The sequence below is a fragment of the Rhipicephalus sanguineus genome, chromosome 4, assembly GCF_013339695.2.
Source record: "Rhipicephalus sanguineus isolate Rsan-2018 chromosome 4, BIME_Rsan_1.4, whole genome shotgun sequence".
Taxonomy (NCBI): Eukaryota; Metazoa; Arthropoda; class Arachnida; order Ixodida; family Ixodidae; genus Rhipicephalus; species Rhipicephalus sanguineus.
Genome location: NC_051179.1, coordinates 179,754,138 through 179,775,892, shown reverse-complemented (window position 1 = coordinate 179,775,892; position 21,755 = coordinate 179,754,138). Strand labels below are relative to the sequence as shown.

The 21,755-nt window shown below is 46.2% G+C and overlaps 1 protein-coding gene across 1 annotated transcript; it reads left to right on the top strand.

Annotated features, from left to right (window-relative positions):
* Positions 1–7,322: 7,322 nt before the first annotated feature.
* On the top strand, positions 7,323–21,394 carry LOC119391895 (uncharacterized). The gene is made up of 5 exons (XM_037659545.2): positions 7,323–7,437; positions 14,009–14,102; positions 17,052–17,190; positions 17,970–18,217; positions 21,257–21,394. The coding sequence occupies exons 1-5, from the start codon at positions 7,323–7,325 to the stop codon at positions 21,261–21,263; spliced, it is 603 nt and encodes a 200-aa protein (XP_037515473.1). The 3' UTR covers positions 21,264–21,394.
* Positions 21,395–21,755: the final 361 nt, after the last annotated feature.

The following is a 21,755-nucleotide window of genomic DNA, read 5'->3' as shown; positions in this document are numbered from 1 at the left end:
ACTGTAAGATATATATGTCCTGGTAAAGCATAGTGCTGCCACAGCGGTAATAAAGGGAATTCCTGAAAAAGTGCTACATGGCTCCTGGAAAATGAAGTCGCGTCAAATATTTTTCTCTCAACTGTCAAGCGTGGTAAACAGATAGGTTCCTCTTAATAATCAGATAAAAGCCTGCTTAAGCCAAATCATAAAAACTGCTGGTGTACTTTCTCATATTGCAATATATGTATATTGGCCATATATAATTTAGAAGAACTTGTTGGTTGTGCGAGTTGGTGCATCTTAATACAAAGGGGATAACTGCGCTATCTGACACACACGTAACAACCTAGACACACACAGGCGCCTGTGTGTGTCTATGGTTGTTACGTGTGTGTCAGGTAGCGCAGTTATCCCCTTTGGCCATATATACGTATATACAAAGCGGTAGTAGTACATTTTTCGTACTGGAATTTAACATGGGGTGACATTACATCTGCTGGGATGAAAAACTTACAAACGTACGTTATAGCACTATACGAATAGCAACGAAATTAGTTGCACGAGTTCAACTCACCGATGGCACAACGATATTAGCAGCCGTCACAGTCATCGGGAATCGAATGTGCTCTGCGGCCACAGGCAAAAGACGTCTGTGGACTGGAAGCTGCCGCTGACGTAGAAATGCAAGGCTAGCAAGACGTGTACGTCCACTGATGAAGCGTGTGAAATCGCCGTGGGCCGCTGTAGTCAAGGCTCCAGTGCCGTGCAATACGACAGGACAGATGGACTAGAAAACCTGTACTTAGCAGGTGCTGGTCTACGAATTCATCCAAGGCAAGGCACCAGTGAGAAGTGTGTTCTATCTGGAGCGAAGTGTGACGTCCACGTGCCTTCGCTGCCAGGTACAAATCCGAGTTTTCGCCGGAGAACAGTCAAGGCGCACTGCCAAAGCAGCCACATCTACAGCAGAATATCTCGGCGCGCGACTTCGGTTCGACACGTTATGACGTTCGGATTACGGTTATCACAAGAAGGAGAAGCAACGAGTTAAAAAAGAAAACGCCAAGCCCAGCGCCAAATCCTTAAAGCCCTCATAAAGCACCATCACAACTTCGTAGGGCGAAACACGGTTATAAACGCTTTTAATCTTGTCACACGGGCACAGCCTCTTCACAAGTCTTGGAAATGTCAACACAGCACCACTGTCCAGAACGCCCATCGTTTCACTCCCGAACACTTAATCTGCCTGGACTGCTCACAAGAAAATAAAAGCGCACGGGCTAACCAGTGGCGAAGCAAGAACCAAATACATATTGCAGTTCATGCGTTGCCGTACGAGCACGGAATCAGCCAAAATGCTGTCAATTCGAAATGCCGCACTGCACCTTGATGAGACACAGGACAGCGAAGCAAACGAACTGTTACCGACACTCAAGCGCACATTGCAGGCTCCTCCAGTGCCAGTTACCGTCGGTACACAGGCGCCGATCCCTGCTTCATAAACACACAGAGGCACAGGCTTCGCTACGCTTCACCGCACACCAAGAGACACTGTCGTCGGTCTTCACACGGCTTGCGCGCACCGAAAAAGCAGCGGTATTCACAGCACATCCAGTCGAACGCTGAAGGAACTCAAGCATTTGCGAAAATCGGCACCGACGCACACAGTCAACACAGTTTACGGCACCATGTTGTTTTCGCGAACTGCGCAGCAGGGGCGAGCGCTAAGAGAGCTCACAAAAAGCTCTTGCGCATTTTTCACGGCGAGATAAAAATTTCTCTTATGTGCGAGGGGGAAGATATGACGAACACGACAGCAGCGCGCGATGAAAGAAGTGTTTTGTCAACGTCATAAGATGACCTGATGTGGAGGGTACTGCTTCCCAACCAATCACAAGATGCGCCTCTTGCCCAAGCCGTCGTCTGCTTGCGTTTGTCGTCTGCTACGATAGGAGCCTGCAGTGGGGGTTTCGCCTTAGCTACGCGATGATATCCAGGTCAAGCTGACGCTTCTGAGCACAAAATACACATATGAGTGGGTGAAGCCTGTTTTATATGATATTCTCACGCCAAGTTAAATGGCAGTTAATAATCAAAGGGACATGAATTCGGCAAAGGTTTGTTTATACTCGTGAATCGTGAGCATTCGCACATATTTACGACGTCATTTCAAATTACTGGAGCCATTTCTTTCTGACTACTTGCCATATAAGCGCGTTCCGTTTCGGTTTTCGAACAGTGAAGGTCGAAAAGCCCGATTGGTTTGTGGTTTCTAGCATAATCACGAACATCTATAACATTTTGTGATTTGCATTGTACGAGCCCGCTCTGGATAGGCCCAAAGTGCATAGCGATAGCTGCATTTCGGAGATGGTGCCTATTAGGTAGTTAAAGCCAATCCAACTAGACATGTTGTGGAATCATATAATAGGCTTTAATAACGGCTAACTGAAATGCTCCGTTCAATTTTATTTCCAATAGCATGCAGCTGATGTGCTCCTCTGAACCTCTTTGGTGGTAATTTCGACCAATGCTGCGTACATCATCATACGCTGGACGTCTCATTGGAGGAAGTAGGACGCAATACAACAACATAACAAAAAAAATGTTGACCAAATACCCCGCCGCTTTCGACTTCATCGACCATTCATGTAGACCTTTGGTTTTAATCCAACCACAAGTCTTTGCGTGCATAATTTTTCGCCATTGACACCCAATAGGCTTAATTACTGCGACTCCCAGCTTATTGGACGACTACGAGTGTCAATACTGCCCATAGCGTACAAGCAAAACGACACACGAAACTCAAAGCGCCGAAATAAATTAAAAAAATCACAGCATATCCACGGGGTGAATGATGATGAGTGGGGCGAAGCTACGGAGGGAATCATCTGTAAACCGTGAAACTCTTCCGTGAAATGCGCCCAGTACATAATATAAAGAGTGTGAAACATCGTGTATATATTAAACATCAAACTTTTATTGTACTGTTGGTTTACGTGGTCCCTTCATTGTCACTTGTGATCGGTGAAATGCAAGGAAGAAGTCCGCTCCCGAACGAAAGAGCGCCAAGAGCGACCGCATTCCCCGCTCGCCCTGTGCGAATTAAAGGCAAGGCTAGAGGGAAGACAGGACGCGCGTTCCACGACGCGAGGTCGGTAGCATGCCCAACGAAAGCCAACGGAACGCGATCGTGCAAGTGCTCCGGCTTCGCATCGCCTCATGGTTCCATTTAGCGTCCCAAAACCAAACATATTGCTCAAGGTGTGCCTTGCGTTTTTCGTAGAAATAATTTCTTTATCATGTACATTAAGACGAAAAGTTGAAAGCTCACTAGAGTGTATCGCCCGCAAAGTATGTCTTTTAGTGTGATTTAACTCTCGTACGGCAGGGTCCTCGCGCCGTTGCCGGTCCACCTCGCCCGTTGACGATCGGGCGAGGTGGCTACATATAACTACTACACTTTAAGAAAAACATCTGGCGTTCTTTCGTTCTGCTTTTACAAAACATCTGGCGTCTTTCGTTGGTTTATTTCATCAATCAACGGCGTTTTGAACAAAATTTTTATTGTTTAATCACGCACAGGAGAAATCTCAACAGGCACTACCTTGGAGGTAAACAATGGCTGCTAATGGCAATGAGAGACAGAAGAAGTCGGCTTTTAGCTAACACTGACACTTCTACTTCTACTAACGTTTCCTACTGGAACATGCCAATGGCTGCTAATGGGGAATGAGAGACAGAAGAATTCGGCTTTTAGTTAACGCGCACGCTGCGAATTTTTTATTGTTCAACAACGCACAGGAGAAATCTCCCACCGGCACCACCTTGGAGGTCAAAGCGTAAGACTTGTTACTCACTACTACGACCACGACGAGGGACGAACGGGTGCCGCCTTAAGGAGCTTCGCCCCTAAAAGTACCAGCAATCATCAAGCAGCCTTACATGGCCGTGAATGAGCTTAAAATCAGCCACGGTATTCAGATACCCGCCGCAGTTGAATGTTCTAAACAGCCATATTGTTCGTAGGACCACTCTTGGGATTTCCTCGTAGCCATGCTGTTTCTGCGCCATTTTTTTGCTTCGTGAATCCACTTACGAGCCTTTTTCAGTGACGTCACCAAATATAGCAACTGCATCACCATCGCTGACATGTTCCTGGGCAGTCGCAGCGCGCTTTACCTCAGCGGCCGATGCGATAACGATGGCCTCTTACGACGTTTTTTTTCGCTTCGTGAATCGACTTACGCGACAAAATTTCTCTTACGCAACAATTTGCTCGTAAGTGAGTTTTGTGAATTTGGCCCCTGTGTTACAGCAAGCGGAGCGACTGCTTTGTTATAGAATTACCTACGTTGGCCCTCACATAGTATGCCTTCAAATTTCCACGCTCATCCTTTCTTTTCAACCTTCATCAACATAGCTTACATTACTGAACAGTGGTTGACAGTCACATTTACACGAGGGGCGTGACAGATTTACGCCACCAGTAGAATTCAAGGAAGCGGGATACACGATCAGCCACACGGGAGTGTTTGCTCGGTGTAAGACATTTCGAAAAATGAGGGAGACTTACTCTTTCTCACGCTGCGTTGAGCACTCTGCGATTGCTGTCCTGTGAAGAGCCACACGAGCACTGCTGCTCGCGATTTTCCAGGATGCTGTGAGTTACCCCTCGAAGCAGAGTGAGTTAGCGTTACTAGGCAGTGTTGCCAATGGTGGCTACTTTTCGCCAAATTGGCGAATTTGAGAGGCCCGTGGCGACCTAAAATTATGAATGGCGACATGGCGAATTTTTGGCGATTTTCGGCTTAGGTCTCCACTGAGTTATGCATCCTAAGCTCTGTATCTTCCCAACGAATGAGCGGTAACATTATCCGTATTTTTCATGGCTTTAGACTCACGAATAGAATGTGCACATTACGCGTCATTCGGTATGTCCATCCTGTAACTCGTCTGTATCTCAATTCATTTTGAAGCAGGAGGAACTGGAACGTCCCCCAGCGACATTCTAGCAAAATGTAAGTGAGCGGACTGCCTTGCAAGCCGCGGAAGGGCAGTGTTTGATTATGAGTTTATGGCTTTAGGTGCTTTAGTTTCGCTTCTGAAGGGGCTATAGACGACAGGTTGGCCGCATGTTCTGACTATTTGTTCCGCCAAAGCCCCAACTGTACTGAATAGCTTGGCGACTTATTCACTGTTGCAGTAACCCCAATTTAGCTCGTAAAGACTGTTTTGGAATAGTGAAGAGAGGCGGATACGCGGCTATTTGTGCAGTTAAAAAATATTTATTGAGGCATTGTCCACTGTTCTCGGTGAGCGTGTGCAATGACAACAATTGCTATATAACATTTTACATTGTCTACCTGTTCATTATTAACGCGTCGGATTGACACGCGTAGATATAAGAGTATAAAAAAGGGTCGGTGGCGTCCTTTATCATATTACACACTTAAAAGGTGTAAGACTCACTAATGATTGGTCGTGCAAGAATTATGTCATCTTACCTTCAATAAACCTCTTAATCCTTATAATTCATATAAGGCTGCGTAAAGCTGTCTGCAAACAACGCTTTCACGGTTTTCGTCCAAGCTTTACCACACTTTTACCTTTGAAACGAGCGGACGGGGATGGAAGGATATCATGGGCGTTTTCTTCATTCACCCATACGCGACCACGCACATCTTGCGGCTAGTCGGAGAAGCAGCACCATGCACTCCCATGGTGAAGCGGGCGATACGACTGGTAATGAGAAACGTCTATATAATTTAAGGGTCTTAGATGGTACTGTATTCTACGGTTCTATACGTGAGTGGAAATCTTTATTACAAGGTATGTCGTTTATATCTAGAATGGCGACTTTTTTGGCGAAATTTGTAAAAAAATGGCGACTTTTGGCGACTTTTTGCGCGTTGTTTGGCGACATTTACTCGAAAGTCAGTGGCAACCCTGGTGCTCTTGGGCTCCCGAACTACACGAAAACGGAAAACGGAACGACTCCTCCAGCTGGGAATGCACAATACGCTTGAGGAAATTGCGGAAGCTGCCGAGAGCTGCCGAGCAGGTGGCCATCGCCATCGCTCTCCTCGGCGAGAAACGTCCCAATGTATTCAACGAATCCTGGGAAGCCATCCGGGAATTTACCGTCGGCGCCATCTCCAAGGATGCACGCCGTAACCTTGGTGACATAGACATTTGTAATCACACCTTAACGTGGTTTCCTGCTCACATGGGCCATTTTGAAGGAGGCCCTACCAACCTCAACGAGCTGGCCCACTCCAAGGCGCGAGGTCTGACGTTCCGCGCCCACGGAGGTTCTCCCCAGGTCACGGCATCGGAAAACAGAGATGAGCCCACCACATACCATGAGATTTCACAGCTCTTTTGTCTAGACAGGAGGGTCTACACCCCTCCTCACACAGCCCAGGCAACGGCACTTCGGCTGTTACAGACAGGTTCCTATCCAAATTTGGCTTTCATTCACAAAATTTATCCGGATACTTACACTAGCAGCTCGTGACCCCGTTTCGGGGAGATCGCTAATTTAGAGCACATGCTCTGGCGATGCCCTTCGTTACTGGGCGGTGATCAAGCCAATCAAGCCAAGTGGTGCTCCGTGGTCTGAAGCCCCAACAACGGGGATCAGTCCACTGCGCGCTAGTCGCGTCTCTCAGGACTGCTAATAAAGTTTCACCAACCAACCAACCGACCGACCGACCGACCGACCGACCGACCGACCGACCGACCGACCGACCGGTTGGTTGTTTGGTCGGCCGACCGACCAAACAACCAACCAATTCTTCATCGTCGAGCCACATGCAGCATCAATAAAGTGCACTTAATACCTTACGGATGTGTAGCGTGCACTTCGCTTATTACAGAAAGACGTATAATGACGTAGTGGGTGTTGTCCTACTTCACACAAATTGTGATTTATGTCGTAGTCGATACCTCGCAGAAAGCCAAAACTTCAAACACAGTTGGCCTTGCCCCAACACGAAGCTGCACTCAGAATTCGCGTTAGGCAGTATCGTAATCGTCGGTGAATATTTTTGCGCCTAAGTGACATCTGTAACCTACCTATACACGCCGCTTTATAATTCTATGCATAAAACCTGCTTTAAAGGGCGATGTGGTGGACTCGCTTTGCTGTACGCGTGACGGCGTTTAACGAGACCTTGTGGTGCGTCAGGCGGCGCACGCTTCTAGTGCACTTTAGGTGCGATATATAAAAGCAGCAGTCGGAACAATAAAACATGTCACCCGACATGCATGTCGCGTTCCCGGGACACGTTTGTCGTGCGCCACATCACGTATCTAGACTCGTTAATTTGTCTAGTATGCGGAAGTGGAACTCTTCTTCCTCCCAGATGAAGCCCCACAATCGGTCACGAGCAGGGAATATAGACGGATCGAGTGCAGGCACAACTGGCGCACAAGGGTGCCAACTAGCAGGTAAGTTGCCCTGATAGTGTAAGAAAAGCACGTTTCTGTGATGGCTGATACTAGAGTTCTCGGATTGACTGCGGCGAAATTATGCTCCACTGCACACGCGGTTGCGTTCAGCGGCCATGAGCCACACAAAGAAGAAGACGTTCGGCCATGGCGGAACTGCACCACGAGTTGTCCTCGGTACTGCGAGAAAAAAGCATTATGTCCGGCCTGTTCGATAAAATAGAGGCTACCACCAAGCTGAACAGAGTTTACTTCGTGTACGGTGAGTACGCGCCTTTGACATACGCGCATTAGCGTACGCTGCTTTCCTGCATTACGTGGCAGCAGCTCAATGAAAAACGAATACCGCGTTCTCTGTTCACGCACGTATCAGTCCTTGTCTAGTAAAGAGCGCTGAGATTCCCAAGTAGCCACACTTCTGACTGAAGCAGCGGAAACTCCTTCATTCGGACTATATGTATATCTTGGCTGAAATGTCAATAATATTTAATTGACTTGTCTTGCACTTAAGCGGAAGCAGTATCTGCGCAATTAACAAAGGAGGTTTAGGTGAGCAGTTCGATTGCAAGACTTTTTACAAACGCCCAGTATAAGAAATAAAAGTGTCACATCAGATCAAATAACTACTAAATCTATAAATACTAAATCTGATGCAAAATTTCGTTAATACGCGTTGTAAGATTGCTGTAACGTATCACAAAAATTTACAACTCCTACAAAAGTTACGGGGCCCTACATTTGTTTGACAAACAATGTATTGCCCGTCATGCAATAAAGAACTTGTGAGCTTGAACTTGTCAACTTCAACTAGCATTTTTGCTAGGTATTTATCAGGGGTGAAACACATGTTCATTAGAGTTTATTATGGCACATCAGAAAGCTTGTTATCAATTTCCTACCAAATGGAACCATTACGCTGCTCAAGAAAGTTGCAGCCAGGCGAAAAGAAAATTCATCTTCGGATATAATTTCTCGCACAAAACGAGAGAACTTTCACCGCACTAAAATAATAGCGCGATATTTACGCAAAAACTGAGCACTTCTGGATCACAGGTAACTTGTAAAGGGCGTTTGTCATGGTGTTTATATATACAAGCATCCTTTGACATCTGTTAAGGTTGGAACACAAAGGTTCCCTCTTTAATTCTTAGGTGAAGTGCTGCAACACAAGGAAAACGTCTCAAGTTCTTTTTTCATGGAGCTGTTGAGCTTCATGACTCTGCGGTACCACTTTGCAACAAGCATTATGATCGACTGTCTATAAATGCGTGAAATTTGCCCAATTTAATGCCAAGCATCTGGAGACCAAATATAAAGCAAGCGAAATTGTTATAATAAATTATGCTTCATTTTATGGCAGTTGTTCGTAATCAGAGCATCAATAATTATCTAATTATTGCGCTGTCAGTCATCTTATATATTTCTTCAAAAGCCGAATTCAACAGCCCGCTCAATTACCATAGAGAAGTTATCTGCTGGCACCAAGCATTCGTCAAAGGGTAGAAAATTACATTGAAATTCCTGCCGAAACGCGGCACGTCCACCCTCTCTTTAAACACGGTACTGCCTTCGTGAAAGCGATCGTGTGCACCAAAATATTTTAGGCAGAATGCATACAAAGAAATATGAGGCCACAAAAGTACTTAATAGTTTCTGCTCTCTTCCTTTCCAATGGTGCCGAGTCATATATTTTATCCCATTCCGTGAAATGTTTACGAAGCGATCATGTTTTATTCTCTCTCCATGTTATGAAGGACCGAAGTATTGAGTGCTATATTCTTTTCAATTACACTGAGTTTTTTTCTACTAAAGGTGAAACCGCCAGTGTCGACAGCGTGTAAATTACTGTGACAAACAATCAAATCAATCATTTCATTGCATCCATGGTCGAGTACAACTTTGGGAGGCAGCGGCATTCCCATTTCAAAGGCGGATGAACACAAGCAATTGACGCTCACGCTCGCGTCATCAGCCGTACGGACCGTGGCCCCAGCGGGATTCGCGCCTCAACATCTCGAGGTCACGTGGCCAGAGCATCGCGTGCGACGTAACCTGTAGGGCTGAGTTGCCTTTCGGCAGCAATTACCCCGCCACGGTGGTCTAGTGGTTATGGCGCTCGACTGCTGACCCGAAGGTCGCGGGATCGAATCCCGGCCGCGGCGGCTGCATTTTCGATGGAGGCGAAAATGTTTGAGGCCCGTGTACTTAGATTTAGGTGCACGTTAAAGAACCCCAGGTGGTCGAAATTTCCGGAGCCCTCCACTACGGCGTCTCTCATAATCATATGGTGGTTTTGGGACGTTAAACCCCAGATATTATTATTATTATTATTTCGGCAGCAATCATGTCGGCGGCACGTCGAAAGTTTCGTTCCGGTGCTGGCGATACTGTAACCACCGCGAAGCGGCGCGGCGTTTATTGACACGGGAATACCGCTGGCGCTGGCCATATAGCGACACTCGCCGCTCCTCCAATCAGATCACAAGTGGCGTTTCTGCTTGGGTCACATGACCCCACACTTCCGAGGTCTCGCCTCTCGGGAGCATGGCCGAGCCCACGAGCGGGACTGCTTTAGCGGCGGAGCCAGGATATGGCTGGGGCCTCTCCTGCCTTATTGTGTTGTACCCATCTGCAGATTCCGCATTACGCTTATGTTAACTTACGGTATACAAACGTAAGTTTTGTACTACAAGGTGGGGCTCGATTTTATAGCAATACGCCTGCCTTGTTTGTCTTTCGCTACATTATACACAGTGCAGCGGTCGCACTTCAGCGATTTACTTGTAACGTGAAAATGTTCAAGGGATGGTATCGCAGAAATACCAGTGTCGGTGTCGGCGTCCTTGGTTGTGAGCGAAAAATAGGCGTTGTCTGTGAGCGAAAACTCCAGATAGATGCAAAAAAATAAATAGTAAACGTCTTTGGTCCGAGTGCGAATCGAACTCAGACCTTCTGCGTGGCAAGACGTGGTGTTACCACATAGCCACGCCAGTGCTTAAAATCGTTTCGGGGGAACAAACTCTACACGATTGTCATGCAGTGCGAGGAGCCTCCTAAACCCGTTCAATATTGCGTGGAAGAAGCGTAATATTGCACCAGGCGTGAAAACGTGTGCATCCTGCAACGAGTGGGTGGTTTAGATGTCGACTTATTACAAAGCGCTCAGGCATAATTAATCATAATTATCAGCAACAGCATCAACAAAGCGTGGAGCTTCGCAGGTGCGCGTGTTCTCTTACGCACGCGTACTGGGTACGTCGCCAATTCGCAAAAGGGTCTTCCAAGTGAAACGTTCGAGCCTAAAAAGTGACGACCAGCGATTCCATTGAAAAAAAAAATTGAGCTAGATGGTAACAGTGTGAGGGCGATTTTAGTTAACTATTTTCGTTAAAAAATTACCTGTTCAGGTGGCCGGCCTTTGAATGTTCCAGCAAGAAGGAAAAGTTTGGTGGGGATAAATTATGCGTATTCAACCTTGAAACAAGGTACAAGGGCACATTCTGATTTAAAGCATTCCATTGTAGTTGTTTTTTCACGTGATTTTAAAAGTAAAACCATATATTAATTTTCCGGCTTCAATACACTTAGCAAAGAAGCAAGAAAACATGCCTGTTCAGACAGTTTTAGTAAAACAAAACCGGAAGCACCGTTTCAGCCGCAAGAATTTTTTAGGTCATTTAGAAGTCACCATAGTATCTGATAAAAATATTCTCAATTTATGTAAACAAGCGTTTACTGAGAAAAATGGTTTCAAAGTTGACAAAAAATGACTTTTTTTGGGAGATTCACTCGTAAATTAAGCATTGAGGCCCTCCCCATAGAAATATATGAGAGGGTTCATATTATGCTCCTACGTCGTCTCTTGCGATGTGGTGCTCCGGTGCGGCAGTTCGGCCGCGGTTCTGTAGGAGGCGCTCTCACGACCTCCGCCGCCGCTCTCCGGCATGACACTGATGACACCATGACGGTGTGGAAAGCAGTCGAGTTTTACCTCCTGTCTGTTCTTTCTGCGTGGTTCTAGCACACACAACTTACCGGGAATGTGGTCGGTGCAACGGTGCCAGAAACATCGTAAGAGGTACTTTTTTGAATACATACAAGATAATTTATTAATGAGTGATTGAGTTATTAAGGTTGCGTTTATATCCAGCCTTATCACCTCCGAATTGAAGAAACGAAGACGATAGAAAGTCATTTATTTACATCATGCATCATAAGGCGACGGCTCACATTTGAAGCAGGAACACTACGACCACACGTAATGAAATATACTGGCGCCTAGGGGAAGCAAGTGGAAAGGGAACTGTCTCTACGTTGCACAAAGGAACAAATATTTTCGTAATAATATTTCAAGCGAATAAGGCCGCAATGATTTGTACTGAGCAGTGATATTGTGGATCTAACCTTGTGGAGCTCAGTTACTGTTGAAGCAATATGCGAGTCATTGAGCAAAAAAAATAACAGCATATCCACGGAGTGAATGATGATGAGTGGGCGAAGCTGCGGAGGTTCATCGGTAAACCATGAATCTTCCGTGAATTCTGCCCAGTACATCATCACCGACGTGAGATCGGGCGCGTTTATACTAAAGGTTCGATGAGAGTTATGACGACTTGCAGCTCACTTTAATTTTACATGTACGCTGTGAATTTTCATTGTTTAGAAAACCATTGCTTTAGAAAACATCTCGCGTCTTTCGTTAAGCAGCTGGCGTCTTTTCGTTTTGCTTTAGAAACATCTGGCGTCTTTTCGTTTTGCTTTTAGAAAACAGCTGGCATCTTTTGTTGGTTTCTTTCATCAATCAACAGCGTTTTGAACAAAATTTTTATTGTTTTATCACGCACAGGAGAAATCTCACCAGGCACTACATTGGAGGTAAACAATGGCTGCTAATGGGAATGAGAGACAGAAGAAGTCGGCTTTTAGCTAACACTTACACTTCTACTTCTACTAACGTTTCCTACTGGAACATCCCAATGGCTGCTAATGGGGAATGTGAGACAAAAGAATTCGGCTTTTAGTTAACGCGCACGCTGCGAATTTTTTATTGTTCAACAACGCACAGCGGAAATCTCCCACCAGCACCACTTTGGAGGTCAAGATCTGGTACTAGCGTTAAGACTGGTTACCAGGGACGTAGCCAGAAATTTTTTTCGGGGGGGGGTTCAACCATACATTATGTATGTTCGTGCGTGCGTTTGTATGTGTGCGTGTATATATGCGCAAGCAAAATTGAAAAATTTCGGGGGGGGGTTTGAACCCCTCCAACCCCCCCCCCCCCCTTGGCTACGCCCCTGCTGGTTACGCACTACGACGGGGACGAACGGGTGCCGCTTTAAGGAGCTTCGCCCCTAAAATATCATCGGCTGCATGTGAATGATTTACGATTGTGATCACTACACCAAAATTCGGTGACGCTTAAGCTTCGCCTTTAAGTGTTGAACGCGATAGTGATATCCGGCCCCATCCTCATCGTGCTCTATTTCGCTTGTCAATGTGTTCAGTCGCCGGTCTCACACACTCGCACACACACTCGACATACCTATAGTAAAGGTAAAGGTTTCCGCCCTCTTCAACAGCACTTTTATGAGAACAGTGCACCCACTACGTGTGTGTAAGAGAGTGCGCGCACTAATGCGCATGCCCTTTGTAATGGATGGCATGATTTAAACCAGCAGCAATTACGCGCGTGATACTTTTTCGGAGTTGCGATGCACCCGCTACGTGTCCGTAAGGGAATACGCGCAGTAATGTGTGTGCCTTTTGTAATGTGTGGCCGGCTTTCCACCACCAACTCGTTATGCAGTTCACATGTTGTGACGCCCGATGGCAATATACGCTTGTACCCCGTTTTACTGCGATATTAGATCTCGTACTGTGACACCTGTACACAGGATGCGTATGTTTCTGAAGCATTAAAGTTAATTTCAGTGCAGTTCCAAGCAATGGAGTGGTAGAACAACTGCTTGCCACGCAGACGGCCTGGGTTCGATTCTGAATCGAACCTGAGATTTTTTATCATTTATTTTACTTGCATCTTCCTCGATTTTTTGGTCACGGACAAGATGATGATTTTTCGCTCACAACCAATGACGCCGACACCGACGCCGACACCGGAATTTCTGCGGAACGAGCTCTTTAACGCTATCGTGTTAATATAGTATAATCCTCCATCTACAACAGTATGAAACTACATTTCTCGTGAAGTCGGTAAATACGCTGATGTGGGTCATAATTTTTGTGAACAAACATGGAAGCTTCTACGGTATGTTGTTGCTTCACCGCCTCTTTGAGGCCTTAAGAGGCTGCCATTGGCGGGGTGCTTCTCTATGGCATGGGTTCAGCTTCTCTTGGCTGCTTGAGAAACTAGTGAGTATGAATAGAATACTGAGGCTCTAGGGGCCCTGTGTTTCATTCATGGCCCCATTAGGTTTCTCACGTGCCGGAAAGTGAGCGAAACATGGGAATAGAAAAAAATAAGTGCTATTTCGTATCCTTTTTCTACTGTTCTGGCGCTGCTGCAGGCGCAAATTCACTCCACCCGTTCTGTCACTCTCTTGCTCTCTTGCAGCACTGGGTTTCTTCGTAGTGTTGCTGTACGTGATGAACCTTGCAGGACCGGGAATGACGCACGTGATCACCACCGTTTGGCCCGTGCTCGGAAGGTGCGGACCTCGCCACTATTTTTCCACTATTTTTACTACAGCCCTTACAACTCAAAGCATATTTTCACAATTATATTCATTCACAAAAAAAGCTACGCATCGAAACAGGCCAATATATTATATAAGTTACCATACAAGCGACCTTAATATAGTATCGCGGCAGGTAAAAGCTACCTGTACAACTGGATGGGCTCTCAACCGTAGCCAATACAGCGCGCACAATCACGCACGGAATCATCGCACCGAGAGCAGACCACAGTTCTTTTATTTTCCAGATTTGAACATCCTCTGATTATTTTCTTTCTGTCGAAGTGTACTAACATGTCTTGTTTGAAGAAAGGAAAATGAAGCATAAGGATGAATAGCAATAACGACTGATTGAACTTGACGACATTGATTCATTATTAAGTACTCAGTGGTCCTGTTGTTGTCGACCTTGATGCATTATTAAATAATCGGTGGTCCTGTTGTTTCCTGCGTAGTTTTGCTCTCCACTTTTCGCGGTCTAATAATAGTAAACTACAGGTTTACCTCAAACAAGTGCATTAGCATTTTGGAGGAACGTAACAAATTGAAAAAAAAATGTGGCTGATCCATCCGTCATAGGACTCGGTATAACACGAAAGTGAAACGTGTCGTCACAGAAGTAGTTCATTGTTTATAATGCATTGGTATGTGGAGAGCTTGTGCAATGTCTGCTGTTTTTTGGCAGATATAGCACCGCTTGATGTGGACGCGCCAACACTGACGCCTAGTGGCACATCTACGTACCGACGACTAACACCCATGATCATGATTTAACCATTGCGGTAGCTGAAGTTCTTAACATATACGTGGGCACCGCATATGGTAAATCCCGAGCAAATATGGCATAGCCTGGGTGTGCCCGATCGTGCCGATTCAGCCATGGGGCGTCCTAAGAAAGTGCGCACTCCCGAGGAGGTAGTCGTGCATCTCGAAGCTAGAGGTGTCCGTCGACGGGGAGTACGAACGGTGACAGGCCCGTGCTTCGCTGTGCCATGCTTTGCGCGACTTAGTGCTAATTTCTATATTTTAGGTGCGAAGCAGCTTATGGCGGAGTTCAATCCGGTGCTGGTGTACGGCGTGACCACCCTTACTGTGCATGCGCAAACCCTCTCCACACACCTCCTGTCCACGCGCCCTCCCCCTCTCGCCTCCCCCCCACTCGCGCGCCTCGTTCTCTCCTGCGCAACGCCGCGATGAGCGCCAACGCATGTGCGTCCCCTCTCTCTCCTCTCCTACGCTCCCCCCCTCTCGCGGGCCTGTCGACCGCGTTCCTCGCTCACCCTGTGAGAATTAATGGCCAGGCTAGAGGGAAGACACGATTTAAGGCGGAAAGTTGGGCTAGTTGGTAGCGTGAGTAATAGGACATCTTTACTACCGATAAAGACGTGGACGAGAAGAAAGAACACAGGACAACGCTAGGCTTAAACTAAACTTTATTACACATAACACTCAGGTATATAGTATAGACAACTTGGAGACCGCATGCGCGCAATGGTCCTGTTAACACTGACCAATCCAGCAACAAAGATGAGTTATCGGTTTCTTTCCAGATAGGAAAGTTCCTTGTCAGAGATAGCAAAAGAGGGACTGCTGACATAAGCGTCAGCTTCTTTTTTAATGACCATAGCTTCATAAAGTTTCCTCTTCCCCTGCGTTGCGAAGCTGCGCAGCTGTGACGTTTTTTCAAAGTACGGAGAGCAAGAACATCTCCTGCAGTGGTCGGCAAGGTGCCCACCACCGGCCAGCGCCTTCACTGCCGCTCCTTGCTCCCTGAACCTTACGTTAATGCAGCGGCCGGTTTGGCCTACGTAACACCGGCCACAGGACAGCGGAATCTTGTACGCCACTGTGGTTTTGCACGGAACAAAATCAGTGGCGTGGCTCACTTTATAAGCCTTGTCTTGGCTTAGCCCGTTCACCGCTGCACACATGCGTACAAGCTTATTCGGTGCAGTAAACACGACGTGTACGCCGCATTTTTCGCCACCTTCTTCAATAGGTGCGAGTGCTGGTGTACGTAAGGGATAGGCACGGGACGTTCCCGTGGTTCACTCCAGTTTTGTCTGGCCGCTAGGCCACCAACCTTCACCTCCTTTACCAGACTCTCCAGCACGGACGTAATCAGCGGTTCAGGAAAGCCGGCCAACTTCAGGCGTTCAGCTTGGCCTCTCACGCTGTCTCCTACAAGGTGCTCGCACGACTTAGCAAGCGCCGCTCGCAAGCAGTTTTTGTTATCACCCTCTTTAGAATCACTGAATGGGCCGAATTATATCCCAGGAACGGTTTTTTTGGAACGAGGTCGGTATTCCCAGCAAATGCGGCGACTAAAGCTAATGCGCAGATCTAGAAATTGTAAACATCCCTCATTAGGGATCTGACGTGAACCTGAGACCCTCAGCGCATCTTTCAAGCAACTGCAGGACTTGCTCTCTAGCCTGCGCTCCCCTTGAGGCGTGTTTCTTAACAGCACAAGCTAATCATCCACGTACCTAAAAATCTTTGCAACGCTTGCAACGTCAACAGATGATGCAATACGCTTATCAACATAGGTGCCAATGACACCTTTGCCAATGACACCTCTGTGCAAAAAGACGGGGTGTGCATTTGATCATGTATAGCACCGATTTTAAGCGACATTTTCTTAATATACGTCCCTCGGATATTATGTTTTGTGTTATTCTGCATGAAATGCCGCTGCTGTACGGTTTGATGCTTTTTTTGTGTCTGTAGAACATGCTAACAGTATTTAATTATGCAACTTCACGCGCCTAGCCAAGAAAGTGCTCTCTGTTAGACATGTACAGGTAACTTTAACGGAGGAAAAGTTTGAATTTAAAGCGTGTGCTTTGTTTTTGTTTACAAAAAACTTTACAAGAAATCTTTACTTACAAAAATGCTACTGTTTCGTTTACAAATTCGCAGCCTTAGAGCCATGGACAGACAATCCGTGGACCTCCAGCAGAAATGGCTAGGATATTGGATGCTGTATGCCTTTGTCAACAGCTTTGAATGGATCTTTGCAAGACTTCAGAAGTCGATAACACGGATTTATCTCTTGAAGGTAAGTTCTACTAAGCAGAATTTCGCGCTATATTCACGCCGGTTCCCAAGACATGTGCTGCCTGCCTGACTCCTATACCGCCAGCGGATCGCGCATTGGAACAGAAAAATATTGGCGTAAAATTGAGACCGGAAGACAGAAGAATGGATCAGACTGGGGCAGTTAATGCACAGCCTGCTTTATGCTTCGCTAAAGAAATTGAGCTGTGCCGGACCGGTAACACGTGGCACGGACAAGCGGTGTTCAATTGAACAGAATGAATGTAAAAGTATAGAAAACTGCGCAAGTTGGTTGATATTCATGATGAATACTTTTCAGCGTGCAGACAGAGACGCGAGGCAAGCAGGCAAAGAAGTGACAGCTCACAACGTAGTTTATTGGTTGAAAGGTAGTGTATATATATATATATATATATATATATATACATACACATACCGCGAGCTCCCTTCCTTCCTTCCTTTACGAAGCAACGTGCTGCTCTGTTTCTCCTTCCGCTCTTTCACTCTTGCCACTTCCGGTGCACTTTGTCTACTTTCCTCTCTCTTTTTGGCAGAATAAACGAGACGTTGTTACCGAAAAGACGGGTCCGTCTCGTACTAGCCGACTCTACAAATGTAGAGTAGCGATAGCGCTGAGTTGTGGTGACTAATACAAAAACATGTCCCACAACCGAAACTTTCGCCACTCACATTGTAGCCCATTCGCCACTCACAATGTAGCCCGTTCACTTCGCGCAGCTGATACTTGTTCTTTTCGCTCGTGACACGTCCCGGCTGCAGTTACTGCTGCTGGCGGTGTGCGCCCTTCCGTACCCGATGTGCCCTGCTCGGCTGGTTTACACCCGCTATTTGCGCCGCCGGATATGGTTGGATGGTGCCGGCGTTCCACCAGCGAGCTCCCCCGCCATGACTTCCACTGCGGTGGACCATTTGTCCACGTCTCGAACCTCGGATGGCCACGAGTCGCCCTCTAGGAAGAAGCAGCCGCAGCACCCACCTAAGAAGCCCGTGCCCGCCGCCAAGAAGGGGTATGTTTCGAGCGTGTTCATTCACTCGGTGCTTGTCTCGCATAACCCTATCCGCCCATTCTGTTTGATGCCTTCCGTGCCGATGGCCGATTTAAAGTACGCCGTGGTCGATTTTAGTTGCTTCTGAACCTCTAGTTTCTCGCGTGCTTACTCACCCTCACCTACTTAGACTTTTTCCGAACATCAAGTACTTGAGGAGCTGAAACGGAGAAGGCAACACGATGACATTTTCGCGTTAAGTAATTCGTAAGTAGCGTGGAAGTGCATTGAACAAATGAAGCAAAACACAGGACCTACCTCTTGTTAATTAGGACTGCCGCCATGTACAGTCGCGCTCATTATGACTTGCAACACGGGAGCGCGTGGCCTCACGAGTTCAAAGACTGCCCATGGCTTCAACTAGCCCTTATTTCCATAACTAAATGCTGTTCTCGCACTCGGGGATGATTCCAAATAAGGAAATATTGATTAGTTGCTGAAATGAAACTAAATTGAACCCATGAGCAATCTTTGAAGTCATGAGGCCACGCGCTCCCGTGTTGCAAGTCATATTGAGCGCGACTGTGCATACACACAGTACGCTGCAAAAAAATCGCGCTTTTGTTATTTGACGATGCGGCTATGTTCTCCACAAGGCTCCTATATTGCGGGAAGGAATGCTAAAGCGGTCCAAGAGCTGCGACATTACTAGGTGGTGCCCAGTTCTTTCTCAAAAATATTAAACAGCAGTGTCATGTTCATCCTACTAGAGGCTCCTAAGGGATAAAATCATAACACAGCAGTCGCTCACTGCGTTTCCCGGAAACAAAAAATTATAAACATACATTCAGTATGCGTATTTCACGCGGCAGAATGATTCTCATGCGTTGTGCATTGGTGTTCTCGGGTAGCGGGCTCACTCTGTAAGGACGAATAAAATAGTGTATAAATAAAAGTCTGCGAAGAAGGAGGCGTTTACTGCTTGAGCACCGAGCTAAGCAACTTACTTTCAATAAGTATGTATCGTATGAAATGTGGATGGTGATCTCATAACTTAATTTTGTCACTATTTTGTCAAGTAATCGCAATAAATTCCTTAGCTAATTAAATCTTGTAAAACTTACTTGGAGTCTAGTTATTTCAGATTGAACTGAGAGGGTGCTGCGCCACTATAAAAAAAATGTAATCGCCAGTCTACCGCTTATCGGGGACGACGGCACTCTCTTGCCGTGTGCCTCCGTCAAAAATGTTGACGCGCTGTGAAGCCGACGCCTGCAACCGCGGCCACTCATTTCGCCACGGCCCGCGCGCACGGTTGTTTCGCTGGAAGCACGTTTGAGAGCGTTGGTAGTACGGTATCGCATGAGCGCAGTCACGTGGTTTTATTCCATATTTCGCGGGCTCTCTTTAAATGTTGCGAAGAATCCCCACGTGGCATGTACGTTTCCACAAAAACTGATAGGTTGCTTTGCAATGCCCTCTACAATGTAACGAAACGCACTTGGCCGTAAATTGAATAATAAAATGTTTGCATAATTGATCTTAGTTATTTACTAATTAACCGCAATATAAAGAACACCTTCACGAGCGCCACATGACGGCAGGTCATACGTCGTTGGTTTCACTCAGTTGCGGTTTACCACTTTAAAAAATATCCATGGTTCTTGTTACGTAAACACCTTGTGTATCGGAATCCATGTCACGTGCACGGCCCCTGTGCGAATACCAAGCATTCATTTTTTTTCTATACTACAGAAGAGTGACTGCGTCCATATGAGGTGCATCATGGGTATGTGACTACAGAAAATTCATTTATCGAACACTATCCTCACACCACCTCCCTACGGCGAACATTTTTTCACCTTCTTGTTACTAGAGGAGAAAGTTATCATGACTCTACAGAAAACAGAAAGCTTAACTGCACAACAGTATAAAGCAGCAACGAAAGTCACAGAAGCCCACAGCTGACAGATGCAAATTGGAGTAGTAAGTCTAAAGATCCAAAAACGCTATGCATGGTCATTGAGAAAAACAGCTCCTAGTCCGAAACCCAATCGAATGCGTACTTACGAACTTCTTACTATATCGCCTGATTAAACGCAGCTTCGATGATTTCGCATTTCCTTAGCACGTATTTTGTAATGCCGCCAAATTTGTCGAGCTGAGCTAAACAGCCGCAATCCCTAAAATGGAAATATCAATACGCGCGATTGTTTTCGTAAAGAGCAACATATTGTCACATGGTTGCGACGGTGAAGAAGGATCCAGCAGGACTGCAAAATGCGGAACTCTTTACATGGGCGAACCTGTGCCCGCAAAATGAACGGTCAAGTACAAGCAATTCAAGCTGTACACTGACAGCGGCGAGAACAGCGTCGGCCGTCGAGTAATCAGATCATCGGCGGAGCGCGTCGTCTTTTATCTAGCAGCCATCGAACCTTCCAGCGTTATCGCTGATGCTCGCGTAACATCTCGAATAAACTTGTCTATTCGCGTCCTGCGCGTATTCTTAACAGCATCGTGTCAAACAATCGCGAGGCTTCCCTAGCATTGCGGCGATGTCTGCGCCGAGCGTTGCGAACAGTTTTTGTGGCAAAAGTACGAATACATCAAAATAATATGTATATATTATTTTTGTTGTTCTTGTTTTGTTTTTGTTGTCGCTTGTTGATCTCCTATTAACTTATGTATCGAAGTGATCTAGCTTTGCAATGATGTATGTTTCTGAATTATTGTGTTAAACACAACTGTCTCTGTGCTGCCGTGAAACCTTGTAATGGGGGCGGCGGGATCGTCAAGGTGCCGAAGACAGGTTTTATTCGCCGCTCCTTTGTCTATCTTGAAATGGACAAAAATAATGTTGACTGATTGATTGATAAAGTTCGTAAACCCGCGTGGCAATGTTCCCCTCTGAAAAAGCATCGCCCCAATGCTTGAAACAGAACATGAAAGTGAAAAAAAGATACATGCAGTACGAAAGAACAATAATCAACTAAGAAAAAACTAGTCCGCAGGTGCCTTTTCATTCTGTCTTTTTCATTCTGTCTTTTCTTCTTCCAGAAAGTAAATGGCTGCCTCTTAGTAGGTGCTCGGCTCAACATCAAGCTGCGCTCAATGGCCATGCACGTGGAAATTTTGCTAGTTGTTGTCCAACAGCAAAATACAAATGCACATTTGAAATAAAGACCTCGTTTTCAGTTGCTGACATTATTCGTTGGTGTTCTTTGCAAGTGTTCGATAATGTGGTATATTGATAGATGCCCATTTTTTTGTACTACGCTAGAGTTAACGGCCACAGGAAGCAGGCAGAAGACGACTGGCATTAGTGATGCGTGTGATTACTGTTACCAATGAATGCACATCCCAATTTATTTCGTTGCTTCTGTCGTGGAGCTACTACCTTAAAGTGTGAAAATTTACAAAAACGCCAGGCCTGCGCGGAAAGCGCAGCACAGTCACAGCGAAAGCTGGAAGAGCGGCATTTCTAGAGCCCGTTATAAGCTCTCTTGTGGCTATTAATACAAGTACATTAGCAACGTACCCACTACGCCACAAATCA